Source organism: Sus scrofa, chromosome 9 (assembly GCF_000003025.6).
Source record: "Sus scrofa isolate TJ Tabasco breed Duroc chromosome 9, Sscrofa11.1, whole genome shotgun sequence".
Taxonomy (NCBI): Eukaryota; Metazoa; Chordata; class Mammalia; order Artiodactyla; family Suidae; genus Sus; species Sus scrofa.
Window position 1 is genome coordinate 58,692 of NC_010451.4, and position 24,755 is coordinate 83,446.

A 24,755-nucleotide genomic window follows, 5' to 3' on the forward strand; every position below is an offset into this window, starting at 1 on the left:
TCTACAGAGGCCTCCGAGCCTCCTTCAGGAAGAAGCATTAACTCCTTCCTCCAGATTGTCACAACACGTTACATATCTACATTTCTGTTCATTAAAAACCTATCATTATGAGAAATTATTATCCATTTTAGGGATGTGCCTCTCCTTCTAGGTGATGACACCTTCCTTCCTGTACTCCCTGCCCTCAGCTTTCCAAAATGCCTGGCACTGGGTTGATGCTCAACCCAAACATTTGGTGTTTAACTGGCCAAGGAATGGAGCAGTGATCTAAGTCCTAAAGGAAACAGGAAGGTTATGTCTAGAGAACATACGACACTGGGATGGAGAAAACAGCTGTTTCAGGACACATGAAAAAAAAATCACAGCCCCAAAAATTAAATACCTAGGAATAAACCTGGCCAAGGAAATGGATACGGATAAAACATTAATAAAGGAAATTAAAGAAGATTCAAAGAAATGGACAGATATCCCATGTTCCTGGATTAGAATAATTAATATTGCTAAAACGGCCATACTACCCAAAGCAGTCTACAGATTTAATGCAATTCCTATCAAATTACCCATGACATTTTTCACAGAACTAGAAAAAATAATCCAAAAATTTATATGGAACCATAAAACACACAGAATTGCCAAAGTAAACCTGATTGGGGGGGGGGGGCAGGAGGCATAACTCTTCCAACTTTAGACAATATGACAAAGCTACAATAATCCAAACAGTGTGGTATTAGTACAAGCCAGACATACAGATCAATGAAACAGAATATAAAAGCCCAGAAATAAACCTAGACACCTATGGTCAATTAATCTTTGACGAGGTAAGAATATAAAATGTGACAAGGACCGTCTCTTCAGCAAGCAGTTCTGGGAAAACTGGACAGCTGCATGTAAATCAGTGCAACTAGAACAACACCCTCACACCATGCACAAAAATAAACTCAAAATGGCTTAAGGACTTAAACATAAAACCTGACACCATAAAAATCCCTAGAAGAGAACACAGGCAAAACATTCTCAGATGTCAACCATACAAATGTTTCCTTAGGTCAGTCTCCCAAGGCAACAGCAACAAAAACAGAAATACACAAATGAGACCTAATCAAGCTTACAAGGCTTTCCACAGCAAAGAAAACCATAAAAAAAAACCCTGAAAAGACAACCTATGGAATGGGAGAAGATAGTTGCAAACAATGCAACCCAACAAGGGCTGAATCACCAAAATATACAAACAACTCATACAACTCAACAACAAAAAAACTAAACAACCCAATGAAAAAATGAGCAGAAGACCTAAACAGACATTTCTCCAAAGAAGAGATATGGATGGCCAATAGGCACATGAACAAATGCTTGGCATTCCTAATTATTAGAGAATTGCAAATCAAAACTACTATGAGGTACCACCTCACACCAGTCAGAATGGCCATCCATTTAATAGGTCTACAAATAACAAATACTAAAGAGGATGTGGAGAAAAGGCAACCCTCCTACACTGTTGGTGGGAATGTCAACCAGTACAACCATTATGGAAAACAGTATGGAGGTACCTCAGACAACTAAATATAGAACTACCATATGACATAGCAATCCCACTCCTTGGCATATATCTGGACAAAACTACAAAAAGGTTCATGCTGCTCATAGCAGCACTATTTACAATAGCCGAGACATGGAAACAACCTAAATGTCCATTGACAGATGAATGGATTAAGATGTGGTACATATACACAATGGAATACTACTCAGTCATTAAAAAAGGAACAAAATAATGCCATTTGCAGCAATGTGGACACAACTAGAAATTCTCATACTAAGTGAAGTCAGAAAGAGACAAATACCATATCACTTACATGTGGAATATAAAATATGACACAAATGAACCTATTTACAAAACAGAAACAGACTCATGGACATGGAGGACAGACCTCTGGTTGCTGAGGGGGAGGGAGAGGGAGTGGGATAGACTGAGTTTGGGTTAATAGGTGTGAACTACTACATTTAGAATGGAGAGACAGTAAGGTCCTACTGTATAGCACAGGGAACCATATCCAATCTCCTGGGATAGAGCGTGATGGAACATAATACCAAAAAAGAAAAAAAAAAAGAATGCATACACATGTACAACTGAGTCACTATGCTGCACAGCAGAGACTGGCACAATACTGTAAATCAACTACACTTTAATTTAAAAAAAAAAAAGGTTTAAAAACCAAAAAACAAAAAAGCCCCCAAAATGCATAAAGAGGGATTGGATTCATTCTATAAGGTCAGAGAAGGGCCACGGGTGGATGACACAGTGGTAGGTTCCAGTCTGATAAACACCTGAATTATCCAACAGTGGAACAGACTGCCTCTGAGGAAAGAAGCTGCCTCATCTATTCTGGGGCTGCTGCAGAGGGAACTTCTCCTGCATAGGGAGGGAAGGAGGTTAGATCAAAGGACCTTCATAGACTCTGTCTGTGATGACCTAATTTTTAAAAAAGGCTTAGGGTTGATATTGAACTAGCAGTATTAGCAAAGATGTTTAACTTTATATGCCCATCAGTGGCCCAAAGCACCGAGTGGAATTAGTGACGTCAGAGTAAGGGGAGGAGGGGAGTTCCCGCCATGGCTCAGTGGTTAATGGACCTGACTGGTATCCATGAGGACATGGGTTCGATCCCTGGCCTTGCTCGGTGGGTTAAGAATCGGTGTGGCCATGAGCTATGGTGTAGGTCGCAGACATGGTTTGGATCTGGCATGGCTGTGGCTGTGGTGCAGGCTGGTGGCTACAGCTCTCATAGACTCCTAGCCTGGGAACCTCCATAAGCAGCGAGTACAGCCCTAAAAAGCCAAAAAACAAAAAACAAAAAAAACAAAAAAACCCACAAAGTAAGGGGAGGAGGAATGAACGGGATGGTACAAGTGCTTTGTACTTTCCTCTCCTCAACGTGCTCTGCCTTCTAGGCAACATCAGCACAGCAGCAGTTATCAACACCGACGGCAGATTAACCATGGCTGGTAAAGCTCTCAGAGGGACGGGCAGGAAGAGCGCTCTCCCCGGAAGGGGCAGATTTCCACCAGGTACTAAGACAACCTTAGCTAGAGCTTAGATACGAAGTCAAGTCTGAATTATCCCAGGCCAGTGGCATCTAGAAAACAATGACAAGTTTGACTGTTGAACAACAACCAACAACCATTATATTGCTTTTCCTGCAGAAATCAAGATACCTGTTCTATTAATTCTGTGAAGCTAGTTAAGTGAACTCCCATGATTCCAGGCAGGGAGAGAGCCACACTCTGGGAATTTCACAGGTCTGTCCATCACTGACCTCCCAGGATCTTGCAGTGATGTCCTCACTACCTCAGCCAAACCTCTGCTGACTTCTCAATCTTAGCTCCTGGACTGAATCAGCCACCAGATCCTACCCCTCCTGCTTCACAGGGGTGCCTTACTTTTCAAGCCCTTGATTTCGCTGTGGTTCTGAACCTCATCCTCCCCTTTGAACGACACGCATCACATCATCTGAATTCTACCGAGTCACCAATCTTCTCTTTCCTGCCCTCCCCACAGGTAGTCTCTGGCTATGGGAAAACCTTCAGGAGATCCAGCACTGCCTACAAGCTAAACTCCAAACTTAGTGCCCTATTTCAAGGCTTTCCTCAACCGGGACCCAACCTGCCTTTCAAGCCCAGGCTCAGAAAAATACTATTTAAGTGGCTTGCTTTGGGTGGGTACTTACATGCTGAGTCCCGTCCTGGGATATGAGCGTAACCTGCTGACTCAACCCAGACTGCGTTACCGTGGCCACCTGTGTAGACACAACATCGTCTCCTTCCACACCTGTGACATATGTGATCTGTGACCCTTTGAGAACATCTTCGCTTTGACCTGTTTAAAACAAATGGATTATTTACTCGATCAACCAACCAAGCTGTTATGAAAATAAGGATGTTTTCTAATTTCTTTCAACCTACTGCTACACGGTCAATATTCAATTTACAATATATATTGCTTAGTTTTTTTTTTTTTTTTTTTTTTTTGTCTTTCTGCCTTTTCTAGGCCGCTCCCGTGGCATATGGAGGTACCCAGGCTAGGGGTCTAATCAGAGCTGTAGCTGCCAGTCTACACCACAGCCACAGCAACTTGGGATCCGAGCGGCATCTGTGACCTACACCACAGCTCACGGCAACGCCGGATCCTTAACCCAATGAGCGAGGCCAGGGATCGAACGCGCAACCTCGTGGTTCCCAGTCTGATTCGTTAACCACTGAGCCACGACGGGAACTCCTTGCTTAGATTTTGAGTCTGTGCGAAAGAGCGAGTTCATCTCGGCCTGTCAACTCTCCCAAAATATCAGGCTAGCTCACATTAGTTTAATGAACATTTATGGAGGGACTATTATTTACTCCTCCCTCTGTTAGCTGTCTTTTCTTAAGAGGTCGAAATTTAGAAAGAGAGATGTATATTCAAATGGGCAGTTGCAATAAAGTCTGTCACAGGGTATGTTACAGGCAGACCAATCAGCATGGACAGAAACATCAAGTCATCCGGTGATAGGATTAACGGGGACCACACTCATTCTCGTGGCCTGGGAATTTGCAGCAGGATAACGGCGGACGACGCGGACAAGGAGCAGCTGCGCTCTTTGTGAAGGTCTTGGGCTTTGCCCCGTGAGGAATGAGTATGAGTTAAAAGGCTGACCCGAGTACTACAGACTAAATACTTGTGTCGCCCAGAACTCACACGTTTACTTCTAACATTCTACATGTTGATGGTGGGGTGGGTGGCATTTGGGAGGTGACTGGAGACCTCATGAAAGGGATGAGACATCCCTAATCCCTTCCGCCACCTCAGGATGGAGCAAAAGCACAGTCATCTGCGAACCAGGAGGCAGGGCAGCCAATCTGCCAGTGCCTAAACCTTGGACTTCCTAGCCTCCAAAACTGAAAAGTAAATTTATATTGTTTACAAGCTAAAAAAAAAAGAGAAAACAGGACATTTTCGATATTATGGAGAAACGGACAAAAATTGCAGGGTGTATGTATTAAATTCTAAGTCATGAGAATGGCTTGGGTACTTCCTGCCAATCTCTCTGTCTCCTCTTTTGCAAAGCCAAACCGGACCAGAGCAGTCCCAACCCAGCCTTTCCACATGAACTGCACCTCTTCTAATTTTGAGAGGCCTCTCCTACCCTCTTAGTTGACTGACTAGGTGATACTGTGCACCTGTGTTGGGGCGGGAAGGGGGGACTGGACAGGACGGCTATCTGGCGAATAGCCCTTCCAACATGACGAGGATGCACTAAGGTCTTGCAATCGCTTACGAAGCCGTTAAAAAGAAGACAATCTTCAAAACGTTAACCGCAAAACCAGAAAGGTGTGTAAACACAACACATCAGCACCAAGTGACTTTCTCTTTAACAGAAGTGACTGACTGCCAGTCATCAGCACACAGTGACATCCCCGTATGAAGACAAAGCAATGGCACCTTATCGGGGGTGAGGTGAATGTTTCGTAAGTGACAGAACAGGAACCCACACCTACTTCTTTATTTCACAGAGAGCTGGCAAGTGAACGGCAATTCCTGCCCTCCTTGGCAGGCCGGAAGATCCCCCATCCCTCTCTCCTAGTCCACCTCGAGTGAGGCCAGAAAGGGGGAATATGGGGTTTTCCCTTCAAAGAAGGACATTTTTATATGCTAATTTAGAGGTGCTTATGACAGGCACGGCTGATGCCAGCACTGGACATCCTGGTGTAGTCCCTGTGACACTCATGGCTTCGTTTCTTCTGGTTCTGTTTCATGGCTATTTATTATACTTACGATTATACCATCACGCCAATAGGTTCAAAACCTAGATCATTTGGGAGAAAAAGAACATAAACCCACCCTTATTCTTAGAAAGACAATCTTAGTTTAATTTTTTAAACAAAGGATATATTATAGATTATCTTGTAGAACATGAGAAATTGACAATCTGAAATATTAACATTTAAGGAAGAGACTGAAGAAGCTTAAGAAAGGAACAGGTTTTTTTTTTTTTTTTTTGGTTGCACCTGCAGCACGCAGGAGTTCCCGGGCCAGGGATTGAACCCACACCACAGCAACAACCTGAGCCACAGCAGTGACTCCAGATCCTTAACCACTAGGCCACTAGGCAATTCCCAAGAAAGGAAGAGTCCTGAACCTAGGTGTGACATTATCAAAGCCTGCTTTCTAACTGCAAGGGCTCAGCAGTTACTATAACACCTAGCCATGCACACCTGCAGTGCTTTGGCTGGAAAAGAGTATAGCATTCAAGAGTGAAGGAATTGCTATTTTCTTCCTATCACACGACTGATATCTGAAAGCAAATTAGAACTAAAGGGAATCACTATTGTTTTCCTTGGCTGTGCCTACGACATGCAGGTATTGAGCCCAGGCCCCAGCTGTAACCAGAGCCACGACAGTGACAAGGCTGGAGCCTTAACCCACTGTGCCACAGGAGGAACTCCAGGAAAGATGTTTTAATTTTCAAATTTACTTAATTTAGGAGGTCCTCATGAAACAGGGAACCTGTTTTGTTTTGTGTTCTGTTTTAGAGAAATCAACTTCACTTTACCTACTTAACTATGCTGAGTTATTTAACTGAAATCACAGAATCTAATTCTCAAATATTTTTCAAGAGTCTGTCCTTATTAAAATGAATGTTTTGTCTATCACAGCACTCTGAGGAGCACATGAGTCAGCTAAGGCTTATTTGGGAGTGCTCCCCCACTCTTAGGCTGAAGACACCCTAACATCCCCGAAGAGCCCGGCGGCCCTGCCTGGCTGTGCGGCCTCACTCCGTGCCGCCTCCCCAGGCAGAAGTGCCGCGCTGGCCAGGCTCCTTTCAGTCCCTCCAATTTGCTTCACTCTTTCCAGCCTCAGGGCTTTGTGCCAATCCCTCTCTTTGTTCCTAATTTTCCACCGCCGCCCCCACCACCATGTCCCTGCCTCTCCACTGAGTTAACCCCTATTTACCCTGCAGATCTCTCAAAAAATCGCTTCCTCAAGGGAGCCTTCTCTGACTTCCAGACTAAACTAACTTGTCCTCTTATAGAGCCCAGAGCATTAAGTGCCCTTCTTTGACAGCAGTTATCACAGTCGTAAATGATATGCTTATATGACTATTGGAATGAAATGTTATGATTTGAGCACATGCTTTAAATCATAAATTATGTTCATAACTGTCGATTTTCAAACAGACACAGATATACTGTAAAAAAAAAGCCTTACCTGGGGGAGGCTCAAAGAAGGCTTCCTGCTCCTCCTCGATGGGCTCGGTGTCATTGTGGGCTGTCCGTTTGTGCATGGCCAGTGTTGAGATCTGCTTGTATGTCTTCCCACAGTGGTTACAGTTGTACGGCTTAGAGTGAGTGTGAACAACATGATGTTTGTACAAACTGGAATATTCTGTAAACCTTTTGTCACATCCAGGGACTGTACAAACATATGGCTTTTCCCCTAAGTAAAGAACACACCAAAAAAAAAAAAAAAAAAAAATCAACTTTTACATATGAGGCATACTCATTCCATATCCTCTGGGGGTGAGCGGGGGTGCACAGAGAGGGGGAGCCTCTAATGGCAAAAATAAATAGTTGTCAAACCCTTTTCTCTTTTTTTTTTTTTTTTTTTTTTTTTGGTCTTTTTGTTGTTGCTATTTCTTGGGCCGCTCCCGCGGCATATGGAGGTTCGCAGGCTAGGGGTCGAATCGGAGCTGTAGCCACCGGCCTACGCCAGAGCCACAGCAACGCGGGATCCAAGCCGCGTCTGCAACCTACACCACAGCTCACGGCAACGCCGGATCGTAAACCCACTGAGCAAGGGCAGGGACTGAACCCGCAACCTCATGGTTCCTAGTCGGATTCGTTAACCACTGCGCCACGACGGGAACTCCTGTCAAACCCTTTTCTATCCTGCTATGAGGCAGTACACAAGAAAAGATGCCCTAACTCTGGCTTCAATTGGGCTCAAAGGGGGATGTGCACCTGAGTCTTATCCCACATGTGTGGGTGCCACTCTCCCCTTAACTGCAAGAGGGGTGAAACATCAGGATGGAGACGTTTCCTGTCCAGTTGACTCTAAGCTTTGCTGAAAGTGTTCTTGTTGCCCATACCTAGATAATCTAGATATCAGTGATCCTACACTGATGATGGCAACAATAAATGCAGCTATTACTGTAATCAAAGCAGCTAACCCTAAGGGTTTTATAAGGATAATGAACAGATTTCCTAAAAAGTCTCTTAGACACAGTTTGAACACATCAGTACATCTAAAATGATACACACGTCCTATTAACTTCACTTGACTTCCTGCATCCAATCAAAAGCTATTGAATATTTACTAAAAACAACTCAATACAAAGAAATTCTTCCATGAAAACAGTTTGAGAATAATATAGGCAGTACATTTTTTTTAGAATTTTTATTACAGAAAATTTCTCTATACGCAGAAGTATAGAGACACGGTGCAATAACCCTAGGTACCAACCATCTAGCTTCAGCTATGAATTTACAGCCAACAGAGTTTCACTGATTGAGCACTCATTCCAGCCCCCTCATCCCACCCTGCAGTCTTCTGAAACAGCTCCAAAAGCATTCCATCTCATCTATAAATATTTCAGATTGTATAAAAGGTGGACTCTTTTTTTGAAATAAGAACGCTAACAATAATTATTTAATGTCATAAAATACTTAGACACTGTTAACATGCAGTGGTGGGAATCTAACACTGAAAGCCAACTGGAACAAATTAACCTAACCATAATATAAATGAAGAAGGGGTATAGGGTCCAGGACAGGGGTGCAGGGGGGGGAATAAACTAATAAAGTAACTCATACACTCAGTACTTGACGGATATTCTCAGTCTTGGACTAGGCCAGGGTAGGGAAAACAGCAAACAAACAAATCCTCAGCTCTTCTTGGTAAGCTTGTTTATTACAGTGCTAGGGACAAAACGACTCAGCCTAGTTTAGATGTAATAGAAGACTGAGCGAGAGCAAACGTGTCAGTGCTCTTGGAAGCCAGAGCTCTCACCAGGGAAGGAGGGACGTGTGAACATGCGACGGGGGAAGGAAGGAAAGAGCCCTGCAGGATGAGTTTGAACTGGAAGCTTTGGTGTGAGCTCGGATAATCTCTAAAATATGCACATGCGTATCTTCCACTTGGTTCTCATTTGCACCTCTCTTGGGGAACTGCATCTTTTCCATGGTTCTAAGCACAGTAAAACCACTCGCCAACAGTAAAAGGGCACACTAATGTACCCTGTAATACATGTCTTAGACATGCAGTAACCAAGATGCTTTCTATCGTCTCTCCAGGCCACATTCTCAAAGCAGAGCAGGTTCAAGTTCTAATCCTGGAAAATGGTGGCTGGGGAGACGTGACAGGCAAGGCCAGGCAGGAAATGCCAAGGATTCCAAAGCCAAGCGCCCGTCCTATTAGTAATTAGGCTGCAGAGCAAATTGCCACTAGGTGGCACCAAACCAAAGTCATGATATAAATGAACTTGGTTTGGGGGTGGGGGTTGGCCTTGCCTGAGGCACGGGGAAACTCCTGGACCAGGGGTCTAACTCAAGCCACAGCAACGACAACATGGAATCCTCAACTGCTAGGCCACCAGGAAACTCCTATGAATTTGTTTTTTGAGGGGGTTGTTTTTGTTTTTGTTCTGAAATTGCACTTTTTTTTTTTTTTTGGTCTTTTTAGGGCCAAACCTGCAGCATATGGAAGTTTCCAGGCCAGGGGTCAAATCGGAGCTGCAGCTGCCAGCCTATGCCATAGTCACAGCAACGTGGATCCAAGCCAGGTCTGTGACCTACACCACAATGCATGGCAATGCCAGATCCTTAATCCACTGGGCAAGGCCAGGGATCAAACTCTCATCCTCATGGATACCAGTCGGGTTCATTACTGCTAAACCACAACGGGAACTCCCAAAATTGTACTTTTTTCATTGGGTATGATTGACTTAAAGTATTCTATGAGGTTCAGGTATATAACCTAGTGATTTGCTGTTTTTACACATTATAAAATGATCACCTCAGTAAATCTAGTTACCATCTGCCAACATAACCAAGTTATTACAGTATTACTGACTGTATCCCCTATGCTACACATTTCATGACGTACTTACTCTATAACCGCACGTCTGTACCTCTTAATCTTCCTCACCTGCTGTCACTCATCCCCAAGCCCCGCCCCCAGCAACCATCAGTTTTTCTCTTCCAGTCTGCTTTTGTTTTGTGACGTTTGTTCATTTGTTCTGTTCTAAGCTTCCACATATAAGTGAAATGTTATGGTATCTGTCTTTCTCTGTCTGACTTACTTCACTTAGCTTAATACTCTCTAGGTCCATCCATGTTGTCAGAAATGGCAAGCCTTCATTCTTTTATGGCTGATATTTTACTGTGTGTGTGGATCACATCTTCTTCATCCATTCATCTGCCAATGGACGCTTAGGTTGCTTCTACATCTTGGGTATTGTAAAGTATTGTAAATAATGCTGCAATGAATACAGGGGTATGTATCTTTTTGAATTAGTGTTTTTGTTTTTGTTATTATAATATCCAGAAATGGAACTGCTGGGTCATATGGTGGTTTTATTTATTTTTTCCTTTTCTTTTTGGCTGCAACTATGGCATGCAGAAGTTCCTAGGCCAGGGATCAAACCCGAGCCACAGCAGTGATGCAAACTGCTGCAGTGATAACACCAGATCCCTAACCCATTGAGCCACAAGAGAACTCCAGTAGCTCTGTTTTCAATTTTTGAGGAATCGCCACACTGTTTCCACAGTGGGCTGTACCGATTTATATTCCCACCAACAATACAAAAGGGTTCCCTTTCTTCCACATTCTCACCAACATCTGTCTTGTTGACAGGTGGGAGGTGATATCCCACCGTGGCTTTGATTTGCATTTCCCTGATACTTAGTGATGCCGAGCATCTTCTCGTGAAGACATAAACAGACCTGAATTGTACTTTTGAGCTCCCTAATGACTAGCCACCCGGTCTCAACTGGGTCATCTGACCATCCTTGCAAGAATGGACTGTTCACACAGCTGAATCTTTACATTCCACTCAGAGCATAATTTGAGCTTTTACTGGGTTATCTACTTGATGATCATTAGCCAATCTTTTCTTCGAGTCCAGACCTACCTCATGAGTCAGACCGACATTTATAACTACGTACTGGATATCTCTGCTTCAATGATTCCTAAACATGTATGCACATAAAAGACCTGGAGAGGTTTTTTGTTTGTTAGTTTGTTTTCAGGGCTGCACCTGTGGCATATGAAGTTTCCAGGCTAGGGGTCGAATTGGAGCTGCAGCTGCCGGCCTACACCACAGACACAGCAGCACCAGTTCTGAACAGTGTCTGCAACCTACACCACAGCTCATGGCACTGCTGGATCCTTAACACGCTGAGCAAGGCCAGGGATTGAACCTGCATCCTCATGGATACTAGTCAGGTTCATTACCACTGAGCCACCATGGGAACTCCCAGAAGAGATTTTTGTATGTTTGTTTTTCTTTTCTTTCTATGGCCACAGCTGTGCCATATCGAAGTTCCTGGGCTAGGGGTCGAACGGGAGCTGCAGCTGAACCTACAACACTGGATTTGAGCTACATCTGTGACCTACACCATAGCTTGTGGCAATGCTGGATCCTTAACCCACTGAACAACACCAGGGATCAAACCCACATCCTCACACACACCATGTTGGGTTCTTAACCCACTGGGCTACAATGGGAACTCCTGGAGAGTTTTTTATAAATACTGATGCCTGGGCCTCACCTCAATAAAATTATGCCAGAATCTTTGCAGATAAGAGCTGGGGAGTCAGTCTATTTTTAAAAGGTGAACCCAGTGAACTTCCACATTTGAAAACACTGCTCTACCTGCATGTCCCAAAAATCACTATGGCCAAATTTAATACAGCATCTCTCTTACTGGAATTTAATGTGCCCATAAAACATGTTGAATGGCTAACTTTCAAATGAGTCTGTATTCCATCACTTTAAGTGGGAAAAATGTCTTTCCCAACCCATCTAGCCAATTTCCCCAAATATCACCAAAAGGTTCTTAAGCATCTCTGTTATAACCCACCAAGAATTTCTGTATAATATGAAGCACTTAAAATACTAATTATCTAATTATTTAATACTCAATAAACTCAGTAGCAAGTTTATGTTTGTGTGTAATACACTATGACAGAGCAGTATCAAATAGCTTTGTTTTTTTCCTACAACCACAAACATGTACTAAAATTTTACAATAAAATATCCTAATGGAAAAGGAATGCAAATTATATTAGCAAAACAATTTTTCTTCTAATCTGTGGCCTTTCTTTCCAGGCCTCTTAGGTTTTCACAGCCTTTTCTACTTTCTTAAGCTACAAATAATGTAGAGAAGATGACAGCATAATGTGTAACACACAATGGAAGCATAATACACGACTGTGTCAGAAATTTGACTTCAGTGCATTCTATGTTCTCTCACTTCGACACGCATGCAACTTAAGATTTTTTCCTTTTATAGAAAAATGCACACAGAAGTAGATTCAGGAGTTCCCATCATGGCACAGTGGAAATGAATCCAACTAGGAACCATGAGGTTGCAGGTTCGATTCCCAGCCTCGCTCAGTGGGTTAAGGATCCAGCGTTGCTGTGAGCTGTTGGTGTAGGTTGGCAACTGAAGCTCTTGATTTGACCCCAGCCTGGGAATCTTCATATGCCATGGGTATGGCCCTAAAAAGCAAAAAAAAAAAAAAAAAACCTTGTTAATGTACCACTTTCAAAGGAAAGGAACTGCTGTAGATCCCTGGAAATATTTCCAGAGATACCCAGGGGTCTAAAGTTCCATTCTATAAAAATATCTTTTAATTTTGAATTACCACAAGCTTACTTTTTTTCCTATTTTCTTTTTTTGGCCACCCCACAGCATATGGAATTTCTGGGCCAGGGATCAGATCTGAGCCACAGTCGTGACCTACACTGCAGCTGTGGCAATGCCAGATCCTTTAACCAGGGATCTAACCTGCATCCTGGTGCTGCAGAGATGCTGCCGATCCCACTGTACCATAGCGGGAACTCCACAGGTTTATTTTTACTACCAGTAATAAAAACAATATATTCAAAAAGAATTTCTTATAAAAACTAATGCACCCTCTCATTTGCCTTTCCATGCCCATAAAAAATACAACCACCCCAAATCAATACAATATTGTAAATCAACTCTACTTCCATTAAAAAAAAAAATCACAAAGTGAAGCATCAAAATTAAAAAGTTTTGTGCTGCAAACAGCATCATCGAGAAAGGGAACAGGAGGAGTTCCCGTTGTGGTGCAGTGGAAACGAATCTGACTGGGATCCATGAGGACGCAGGTTTGACTCCCGCGAGTCAAACAGTGGGTTGAGGATCTGGCGTTGCTGTGAGCTGTGGTGTAGATCGCAGACATGGCTCAGATCTGGCGTTGCTGTGGCTGTGGCATTGGCCAGCAGCTGCAGCTCCGATTTGACCCCTAGCCTGGGAACCTCCATATACCACGGGTGCTGCCCTAGAAGGAAAAAAAAAAAAGGGAACAGGAGAAAATATCTGTAAATCACATACCTAATAAAGGACTTATATCCGGGATATAATAAAGAATTCTTATAACACACACAAAAAAGACAACCCAATTTAAAAAGTGGGCAAAGGTACTGCAAAGACATTTCCTGAAAAGACACACACACACACACACACAAACGGCCACTAAGCCCACGAAAATATGATCCCCGTCATTAGCACGTCAGGAAAACGCAAATCAAAACCATGACGAGAGAGGAACCACTTTTCATCCACTAGGGTGGCTGTGATCACAGATAACCCCACTGTGCCTGGAATGTGCAGAAACGCGAACCGTAAACATGGCCGATGAGATTGTAAGACGTTGCAGCCGATTTGGAAAACAATCTGGCAGCTCTTCAAAACGTTAAACACAGTTATCATGTGACCCAACAATTCCATTCCTAGGTGTACACTCAGGAGGAAGGAAAACACAGCCACACAAAAACTTGCACATCAGTACAGCAGCATTATTTACAATAGCCGAAAAGTAAAATAACTGGTAAATGGCTAAAATGTGGTAAATTCATATAATAGAACGCTAGTCAGTAATTAAAAAGGGAAGAACTACCAATATAACATGGCTGAACCTCAAAAGTATTATGCTAAGGGAAAAAAGCCAGACAATGAACATCACAAACCGTGTGATTCCATCAATATGAAATATTCAGAACAGGAAAATCCACAGGGATGGAAGGTAGAATTTTAATTCTTATGGTGTGGGGGGGGACTGCTAACAAGTATAGAGTTTCTTTCAGGTGAGATGAAAATGTTCTAAATTTGGGTTTGGGTAAGTATATTAAAAAACACCAGAGTTCCTGTTGTGGCGCAGTGGTTAACAAATGCAACTAGGAACCATGACGTTGCGGGTTCGATCCCTGGCCTCACTCAGTGGGTTAAGGATCCCAAGTTGCTGCAGCTGTGGCATAGGCCAGTGCCTAAAGCTCTGATTAGACCCCTAGCCTGGGAACCTCCATATGCTGAGGGTGCGGCTCTAGAAAAGACAAAAAGACAAAAATAAATAAAAAATAAAAACAAAAATAAAAAACCAATGAATCATATACCTTAAATGGATGACTTGTACAGTGATTTATGTATCAATAAAGCTGTTAAAAATATATATATATATCCATAGATACTCTGCAGCAATTGTATGTCTACTATCCTCGCCCAATCGACTGTCCTGGACAGTTCTTGTCTCTCTCTGCATCTGTGATGGCTGGCAGGGAACACACAGCAGATGCTCAATAACCACTGAATAAAGAAATGTATAAATGCTAGGGTGACTCTTTTTCAAGTGGCATAATCCTCTCTACCATGCTAAGTGGCAGGAAGGAGGAAAGAGATTACCTGTAAATGGTTTATGGCAGTTAGACTGAGCCTTGAAAGTTTGAAGACCAAGAAACAGAGGCTGTTACCTGTGTGTATCCTCACGTGGTTTTTATAATTGGTTGCACTGGCAAACGCCCTCCCACATCCTGGCTCTGTGCAGTAATACGGTCTTTCTCCTGTATGCGTCCTAATGTGCACTTTTCTGATATTTGATGTTGTAAAAGACCGCCCACAGCCTTCAAAATGACATTTAAAGGGCCTTTCTCCTAAAAACACAAAAGGAAATAAATGATGCAAAACCACAGAAAATTGAAATATCTTATCCTTCAATTCTGCTTAGGCTCATCCATGCTCAAAGCTCTAGGCTTTTTGTATTGAAGCTCCTGTGGTTTTCTTTCTTCCAGAAACAGCATCATATACTCCAAACTTAAATTTACACAGGAAAACCTGAGTAGTATTCAAAACTCATCACTGATTACATGACTTCCCAGATGGAATCATCCAGAAGGGCATCGTAAAAAACGAGCTGAGAAAAGCAGAGAAAGAAATACATATCATAGAGAAATACGAAAGAAAAAGAGAGTCAAGAAAAAGGATTAACTTAGAACAACCCTAGGATCCCCTAAAATCTTATCTCCTACTTTATTTATTCTATAATTCTTGAAGAAAAAGAATTCTTGGTCTTTTTAAAATCTAGTGTCTCATACATAATATGCACTGCACCAAAAATACCTACTGAAGATATTACTACTCTAAGGAGCTTGGAAACACTTGCCTCTGATATAAAAGATTAAGAATAAGAGCATAAATAGAATACAACCTACAGCTTTATGTTTTCCTAAACATTATAAAGCCAAGTCAATTTGGGATCATATTTGAACTAAAAAGTTAAACTTTAATGACTGGAAGAATCCTCCATAGAAATCTGCTAAGCTATCTCAGAATACTTAGAAGTATTCGGGGATGAAGTTATCACACTCTAGTTAAAACATCTGCAGTAAAAATATCAAACTAAAACTTATGCTCTATTACTTAGTCAATAGCTTATAACAGCACCTCTTATCAACAGTTTCTGAAATTCTTCCAGCTCTGACCCAAAGCAAACAATTACCGTTATGATACCAATCTTCAAACAATCAAGTACAAGGAAGGGAGAGGAGCAGAGGGAAGACAAAGCACTCTTTCGGAGAAGGAGAGAGGAAAATTTAAAGGGTAGGAAGAACAAGCCTTTCTTCCTGTGGGGCTGTTAGAGTCCAGACTCCTTTTTAGAAGCAGCTTGATGCAGGAGAAGCGATACTAAGCGGAGACAGGATGGGGCGCCTCAGGGTCTGGTCTCGGTTGGGCTACTAAACAGATGTACAATCCTAGGTAGATAAGCCTGTTTCTCAGACAATTCCTGAAAGCTGAGAGGGTTGGTGATCCAGGGCCACTGTTAATCTCTTTTGGAACATGGACCCCTCTAAGGTTATGCTACGCGCCTAATGGCATAATCTAACGGGTTCTGCACCCTCGTTCCGGAAAGAAGCAAACACGCACAGATGGCAAACTGCATGGAGTTTCAGGAGGGTAAGAGAAGCCTTTGATGCTGACCCCCAAAAGCTTCCACAAACTACTTCCCGGAGTCCCTCCCTGCCAGTTAAGCACTCCTGGCCTAGATATGACAATTCTTCATATCAGTACCTGTATGCGTTCTGATATGTTTTTGTAGATCTCCTGAAGTTTTGAAAGATTTAGTACAATTATCTTCTGAACACCGATATGGCTTTTCTCCTGTATGGGTTCTGACATGACTTTTTAGTCCGTAACCTTCAAGAAAAATTTATGAGAAATTTAATTACATAAGCATGCCCACTGAGATGAAGCTACTGAAAAACACAGTAAACACCAAGAATAGAATCTTAGGCAAACACAACAAAACAACCATTAACAAGGTACAAGAGTATGACAGCTCAGGACTCTCCTGCTGGAAATTCAATGGTTTCATCTCTGTCTGGAAGGGACTGTGTGTTTCTTTCTTTAAAGTGCCCCAATCTTATGAGAAAAATAATGTGTATATATTATTTCTACACAGCAGAAATTGAGAGACCACTATAAATCAACTGTAATAAAAAGAATTTTTTAAGTGCCCCCATCTTATTAGATGTTCACAACTTATGCCCCCAAATCCTGAATTAGAACGGAGACATGGATGAGGAACAGGATGGAAGTCAGGAGGCCTGGCCCTGCTCCCTGGACAGGACGGTCCCACTGCCGCGCTCCAGTTCCCCACAGCTCCCCCAAGGTCTGTCCTACTGTTACACCCTGCGTCAGCTTAAGGCTTGGCTTTTGTTTTTCCTGCTTAAAGAAAGCAGAATGTGGAGTGAAATCCAAACACAGAGGGCAGAAACAGGTCTGAGGAGAAAAATGACAACCCCGAGAGAGAGAACAGAGCAGCAGCACAAAGGCAGGAGGCGAGAGACTGGAAGACTGGTCACTGTGCACCTGCTACTTCAGACCAAGGCAAGGGGGCAGTTCCTGCCTCTCAGCTCTTTCTGCTTGACCCCTAGGGGGAACCAAGAAACAAAGAAAATTCATGTTTTTACCTGTTGCAAATGCCTTCCCGCAGCCTGCATGCTCACACTGATACGGCCGGTCCCCTGTGTGTGACCGCTCATGGACCTGTCATTAAAACACAGGCGTGAGTCCACTTCCCAAAGGCCACTCTTTAGACCGACAGTCTCCACATTAAACGTTCTTTTTCAGAAACCAGGGCCCAACAATTCTCAACATGGACCAAATGTCCTATGTTCAGAAGCACTCATTTTAAAGAAGGAACAGCAGTACTGGAGGTCCGAGTTTTCCGAGTGCTCAGAGGGGTCTGCATGGAACACACACGCTGAGGGCCAGGCTGAGGACAGGGACAGGCAGAGGCCAAGGGCGTGGAGCTGCTGCCAGAGGGGCCTCGAGCTGAGGCACGGCTTCAGCTCTGGCGGGTGGTGTGGCCGTGGCACTTGCCTTCTCTCAGCCTCAAAGGCTTCTCAGTAAAGAGGGGACATAAGAGTACCTGCCCAAGAGCTGCCGTGACACACGAATGCGCACGACTACGGCCAGCACCTCCTGAACCTTTACTGTACATGTACAGAATTCACCTACTTAATTCTCGCAAACACTTGCTGAAGGAGGTAACTTGTCTTTGCCACACTTGTGGCATATGGAAGTTGCTAGGACAGGGATGGAAGCCAGGCCGCATTGCAACCTGCACCACAGCTCCAGCAATGCCAGATCCTTAACCCTCTGCACTACCCGGGAACTTCCGAGGGAGGTACTTTTATCATCCGATGTTACAGACAAGGAAAATGAGGTACTAAGAGTAACATGTCGAGGCTACACACCAATAAATGATGGAGGGCTACTCCAAATATGCTAAATGCACACCTCCTGACACACTCGAAGCTATTCAGTACGCGGTAGCTGTTACTTTTGAGTCATGGCGTATGGTTTTCAGCTGCAGTCCAAACATTTGGCCTATGTGTCAGACACCTCTGTATCTGTACAGCATAAGTTAACACCGCCTTTTGCCAGACTTCAGCAAAGCACTGTTAACAGAGTTGATTATACACACATTTCTCATTTAATTACATAAATTTCACATTTCACAAAAATGTATTCTGCACACGAGGGAGACAGAAGTGAAGAAAGCACAGTCCAAGCCCCCCAAGAGCGGAGGTTCTAAAGTCTGCACAGGCCTTTGTGTGTGTGTGTGAGTGGGTGTTTCCATCGCGGCAGGTGGAGGAGAACTACGGTGTGCGAAAATGCTGCGAGTACATCATGCTGGCGTTTGGTGTCCTGGGGATTCTCATGCTAGACACAGGCTTTCCTTCATATGTACCTTAAGATGATGGCCTGTTGTATATAACTTTCCACATCCATCATATCCACATCGAAAGGCCTTCTCTCCACTCTGCTGAGATTTAGCAGTTACTCTTGTTGCATGTCCTTGCAAGACAATCTAGATGAAATAAAAAGTACAATTTAAATTATTTATACAGAAATAATAAAGTAGGTGACGTTACAATTTTCAGAATAAAAAAGATAAAACTGTAATGTGGGTTTCCAGACTCAGGTCATCATTCTATGAAAATCCTATCATGCTGAGCCAGTTCTGTTCCACGGCTAAAGTCAGCTCTGGAAGAAGTCAGGAGATCCAAAAGGGGACACAGCCAGCATTCATAGGTTTTTTGTTGTTGTTGTTGTTGTTTGTCTTTCTGCCTTTTCTAGGGCTGCTTCCCTTGGCATATGGAGGTGCCCAGGCTAGGAGTCTAATCGGAGCCGTAGCCACCGGCCCATGCCACAGCCACAGCCACGCCAGATCCTTAACCCACTGAGCAAGGCTAGGGATTGAACCTGAAACCCCATGGTTCCTATTCAGATTCGTTAACCACTGCGCCAGGACGGGAACCCCAGCAGTATTCATAGATTGATTCCCATTCTAGAAAAATCAAGCCAGGCAGCATCTATTCATCCACTGTATGCAGGTGTTGCTTGACATATTCCAGGGAGACACACACACACACAAGTTCTATAAACGATGTAAAAAATCATTTTCAGTTTCAAAAGCAATGATAAAGAAGGGTTAGGTCACTGGACTCACCCGCGGGAGACACTACAATCCACACGATCCTAGTCTACTTATATGTTAAGCAGACCACTTCTCTGGAACTTCACAACGCCAGACTTTAAATAACTGCAGCAACGTCAAGCCACGGGACACACAAAAGTCAAAAACTACTCTGGCTTTTATCTCCACATACAGAATGCTTTTGTTTTTCTTTTTCAGCTGCACCCATGGCATACATAAGTTCCTGGGCCAGGGAGTGAATTCAAGCAGCAATGTTGGATCCTTAACCCACTGTGCTGGGCCAGGACTGAACTGGCACCTCCACCAAGACAAGCCAGATCATTAACCCACTGGGCCACAGTGGGAACTCCTAGAATGTTTGAGTGGAATGGATTCTTTTTATCGGAAATGTTTCCTTGTAGAGCCCTTTATCTCTCAATCCCAACTGATATTTATCTTCTCAATTCTCAAACTGTTTTATTCTACTTGGCACCTGCTCTGGGTCTACCACCTTCCTCGTATCTTACTTCCATACCAGCTTCCACCGACCCCATCTGCACCACGGCAGACATTCTAAAAATCACAAACGGCTGACAAATGACTGGCTAAGCACCTACCTCATACAATGGTAAATTAGTCCCTGCCTTAGCAGGGCTCTCATTCTAGCTAGTGAAACTGTCCTATAAATGAAGGATTATAATGGAATATAGTAACGCTATCACGGCAGTCCAAAACATACAAAGTTCTAAGGGGACAAAATTCAAAGGTAGGGAGAGCTATAGGATAGGGCAAGCTGTCTAGAGGTAAAACCTGGAGAATGAAAGAATGTGTGTGTGTGAGACCAGGTCACTTTTCTGTATAGCAGAAATTGACAGAACATTGTAAATGAACTATAATAGAAAAAAATCTTTAAAAAGTTAAAAATAAAATTCAAAAGATTTAAAAAAAAGAAAAAGAGAGCTGGAAGAGCAGTCCAGGCAGGAGTAGTATAACCAAGAGTATGGGAGTGTGTCTGGAAGAAACGGAAACTTAATATGAAAGCATTACGTTTGCAGAGGAGAATAAATACTCTAAAAAAGAAAGGGAAGTTTAGGAGCACATCGGGGAAAGTTCCAGGTGCCACTCTGGTGTGCAGGCCGAGATAATGAAAGCAGAAGGGCAGCACTGGAGTGTTTCAGTAAGGGACTGACCAGGATCCGTTCCGCATGTCAGAACGAAAACTGGCAACGGTGCGGGACACAGTGAAAGACAAAAGAGGCAAGGAGACTCCAAGCAGGTGGTACAATCATAAATGTGGAGGGAAGAGCAATGAAAACCAGCCCAGGACGATGACTAATGGAATGAATGCAACAGATGATTCTGTAGATATTTTAAGGGAGAAAATGGACAGAATCCAAAATTCAAAAGCTAAATTAATAAGCTAAAGCTGTAACAGTCATTTAAGTCTGGGGTATATGTAATCCTTGTCAAAAGAAAAACCACCTGATGTATCATCACAAGGGAAATGTCTCAAGGGCCATTAGAAGCTATTATCAGTGAAACACTAATTAGCTTCTAAAACCACTTACAGAAAATGACTTCACTACTATTTATACTTAATGTGTGTTCTGAGATTTAAGAGACAACCTTAGCTCTGCCACAAATTCACTATGTGACCTTGTGCACGTCATGGAAAGCCCATTTGCCTGTCTATATAAAGAACATATTTTGTGAAACCAGTGGTATTTTTTCCTTATTAAACCTTTTTTTAAGGAGTCAAACTCCTTTGTCAGATGAAATCTTACACAGCATTCTACTACATAAAATAGATAAGGGGGAGAGTTCCCTGGTGGCTTAGGGGGTTAAGGATCCAGTGTTGTCACTGATGTGGCTCTGATTACAGCCTTGGCACAGGTTTGGTCCCTACCTGGGAACTTCTGCATGCCCCAGATACAGCCAACCCCCCTCCCCCTCAAAAAAAAACCAACAAAAAAAAACAGATAAGGCAGTCTTGCTGCTGCTAGCCCAGGCAGGTGTGGGTGGCTCAGCCTTGCTAGTCCCTGAGGGACCTCAAAGAAACCCTATGACGCCCCCACCCAAATCAGACTTTAAAAACCACTGTGGCTCAGTGGGTTAAGAATCTGACTGCAGGAGTTCCCGTCATGGCTCAGTGGTGAATGAACCCAACTAGTATCCATGAGGACTCGGGTTTGATCCCTGGCCTTGCTCAGTGAGTTAAGGATCTGGCATTGCCATGAGCTGTGGTGTAGGTTGCAGACGTGGCTCGGGTCTCCCTGGTGCTGTGGCTGTGGCACAGGCTGGCAGCTACAGCTCCAATTCGACTCTTAGCCTGGGAACCTCCATATGCCACGGATATGGCCCTAAAAAGACAAAAAAAAAAAAAAAAAAAAAGAATCAGAATCTGTCTGCAGTGGCTCAGGTTGCTGTGGAGGTGAGGGTTCAGTCCCCGGCCCCGAGCAATGGGTTAAAGGATCCTGTGTAACTGCAACTGTGTTGTAGGTAGCAACTGAATATGCCACTGGTGCAGCCGAAAAAGGGGAAAAAAAAAAAAAAAGAGTATGTTTTCTTTCAAGAAAGGAATCACGGAAGTGTGGCAACAGAGGGGACTTTAGAGAACCAGGGGACATGTCAGCACTGCCAGGAAGATTTAAAAAACAAAAACAAGATTTCTCACAGTGATTGTTGCTGGATAGTGGTCCTTCACCTTTTATTTTTACCCTTCTCACCATTTGGCTTTTCTAAATATAAACATGATTACTTTTTTTCAAGTATACTATAGTTATCTGTACAGTAAGATATGGTAAGATAATTGGTCATTTGGGGTTTTTTCTTTGTAATTCTCTGAACTTAAAAAAAAAAAAAAAATCACTAAAAATATTATTTTAAAAAATCCTGGGTTCCATCCCAGACCTACTGACTGAAAGTCTGGAAGTTGGTCTTGGTCCTGAATTATTTTTCAAAAGTTCACAGCTCAACGGCATGTTGGCCTTAGATTAAGAATCACTGATCCAACACCTTTATTTTAGGGATGAAAAAAAGAGCCTTAGGGAGTTCCTGTTGTGGCACAGCAGGAACGAATCCAACTAGGAACCATGAGGTTGCAGGTTCAATCCCTGGCCTCACTCAGAGAGTTAAGGATCCGGCATCGCCGTGAGCTGTGGTGTAGGTCACAGATGTGGCTCAGATCCTGTGTTGCTGTGGCTGTGGTATAGGCCTGCATCTGTAGCTCCAATCTGACCCCTAGCCTGGGAACCTCCATATGCCAGCCCTAATAAAAAAGCAAAAAAAAAAAAAAAAAAAAAGAGCCTTAGAAGAGCAAGGTTCACTTGCTCAAGATCACACAGCTAGACAAGTACTGAAAATACATATGAACTATGATCCACATTCAAACTGTGTAGGCGAGGAGTTCCCATTGTGGCTCAGTGGTAATGAATCCGACTACAATCCATGAGGACTTGGGTTTGATCTTTGGCCTTGCTCAGTGTGTTAAGGATCCGGCACCGCCTCAAGCTGCAGTGTGCTGCGACGTAGGTCGCAGACAGGGCTCCGATTTGGCGTGGCTCTGATGTAGGCCTGCAGATGTGGCCCCGACTTGACCCCTAGCCTGTGAATATCCACATGCCTCGGGTTCGGCCCTAAAAAGGAAAAAAAAGTAAATAAATAAGACAAACTGTCCATGCTGAACAAGTTTTGGAGTAATTAACCAATCCATGTTCTGAAAGAATCTGCCACCCAGCCATATGTTATATGAAATTTGTGTGTGTGTATACATATATACCTATAAACATATACATACATACTACATATATACATACATATACATATATATATATATATATATATCATTCTAGGGCCAGGCTTAAAAAGTCAGGCTGACTTCACAAATTCTCCCCTGGAATTTGACCTAAGAAGTCAAGGGAAATCCTGAGTTGCTCGTGGGTGGTAAACCTGAGAAAGCAGGACTGCGGTGGACCAAATGCAGACTCAGTGAGGATGCAGAGGAGGCCCGTCTGCAGAGAGAAAAAGGGAGCAGAGATGCTATGGCAGACGGCGGAAGGAAGACCAAGATCAGCCTCCAGCCTTGACTCCGCTGCAATTCTGGCTCCTGTGAAGCCCAGCTGTTCAGCAGTTCCTGCCCTTAGTTTCTTGTAAGCTCTGCTGTATCCTTATAACATATCTTTTTTCTTGAACTAGCTTGATTGGCTTTCTTTGTTGTGCAACTATTAGAGCTCGGATTGAAACTCTCACGCCAAAGGACTTTGATCTCCAGTGTAAATAAAATTAGTTTTTAATGAGGTCAAAACTAATGGAAACCATGAAAAAGGACCTGAGATTCTAACAGAACATGTAAAGCATCAACATTTGCTGTATTAATGCTTACATATTTACTCTCTCATGTATTACCTAAAATATTAATCAAGTGAAATGTTCACTTGGTTTTCACAGCCTCTCGAGATGGGTAAAGGCAAAGGTTATTATCATTTATCTGATAAGAAATTTTAGATCCACAGAAGTTAGATACTTTGCTCACAGTCACACAGCTACTATGTAGCAAAATGGAAACTCAACTCAGATTTTGTTTTGTTTTGTCTTTTTAGGATATTTTGACCTTTTAATACTACATACTGGGCCCTCAATCAACCTCAATTATAGGGCTCAACTATTTTAGAGGATGGAAGATTTAGGAATTTCTGATCCAGCACTTAATGAAGCAAAATATGAGTCAAAATGCAAGCCACAGATATAATTTAAAATGTTCTAGTAACTATATTTAAAAATTAAAAATGAAAAAGAAACAGGTGAAATTAATTTTAGTAATTATTTTATTTTACCCAATATTATCCTCTAAACATGTCATCAGTAGGAGACATTATTATGATATATTTTACATTCTTTTTGGCATTATAAGTCTTCAAAATCCAGTATGTATTTTACGCTCACACCACAGGTCAATTCTGACTAGCCACATTTCAAGGACTCAGTAGCTATAAGTGGCTACATTTTAGACAGCACAGTCTTAGTCTGCAAGGGAGAGGTAAAAAGGCAAAGGAGAAAAAGCTACGGTCAAAACAAAAATCCGGGGTTCCCGCTGTGGCGCAGCAGAAACGAATCCGATTAGGAACCGTGAGTTTGCGGGTCTGATCCCTGGCCTCGCTCAGTGGGTTAAGGATCCGGCGTTGCGGTAGCTGTGGTGTAGGTCACAGGCATGGCTCAGATC

The 24,755-nt window shown here is 43.0% G+C and overlaps 1 protein-coding gene across 7 annotated transcripts in view; it reads right to left on the minus strand.

The window, feature by feature from the left end:
• ZNF143 (zinc finger protein 143) overlaps positions 1–24,755 on the minus strand; it is a 59,613-nt gene that overhangs the window by 13,528 nt on the left and 21,330 nt on the right. For all 7 annotated transcript variants that reach the window (XM_021062244.1, XM_021062243.1, XM_021062241.1 and 4 more), the window contains 6 exons: positions 18,809–18,928; positions 17,523–17,598; positions 16,621–16,746; positions 15,027–15,206; positions 7,238–7,465; positions 3,723–3,871 (listed from right to left, as the gene is read on the minus strand). In XM_021062244.1, coding sequence (XP_020917903.1) covers positions 3,723–3,871; positions 7,238–7,465; positions 15,027–15,206; positions 16,621–16,746; positions 17,523–17,598; positions 18,809–18,928 — 879 coding nt within the window. The remainder of the gene's footprint in view (positions 1–3,722; positions 3,872–7,237; positions 7,466–15,026; positions 15,207–16,620; positions 16,747–17,522; positions 17,599–18,808; positions 18,929–24,755) is intronic.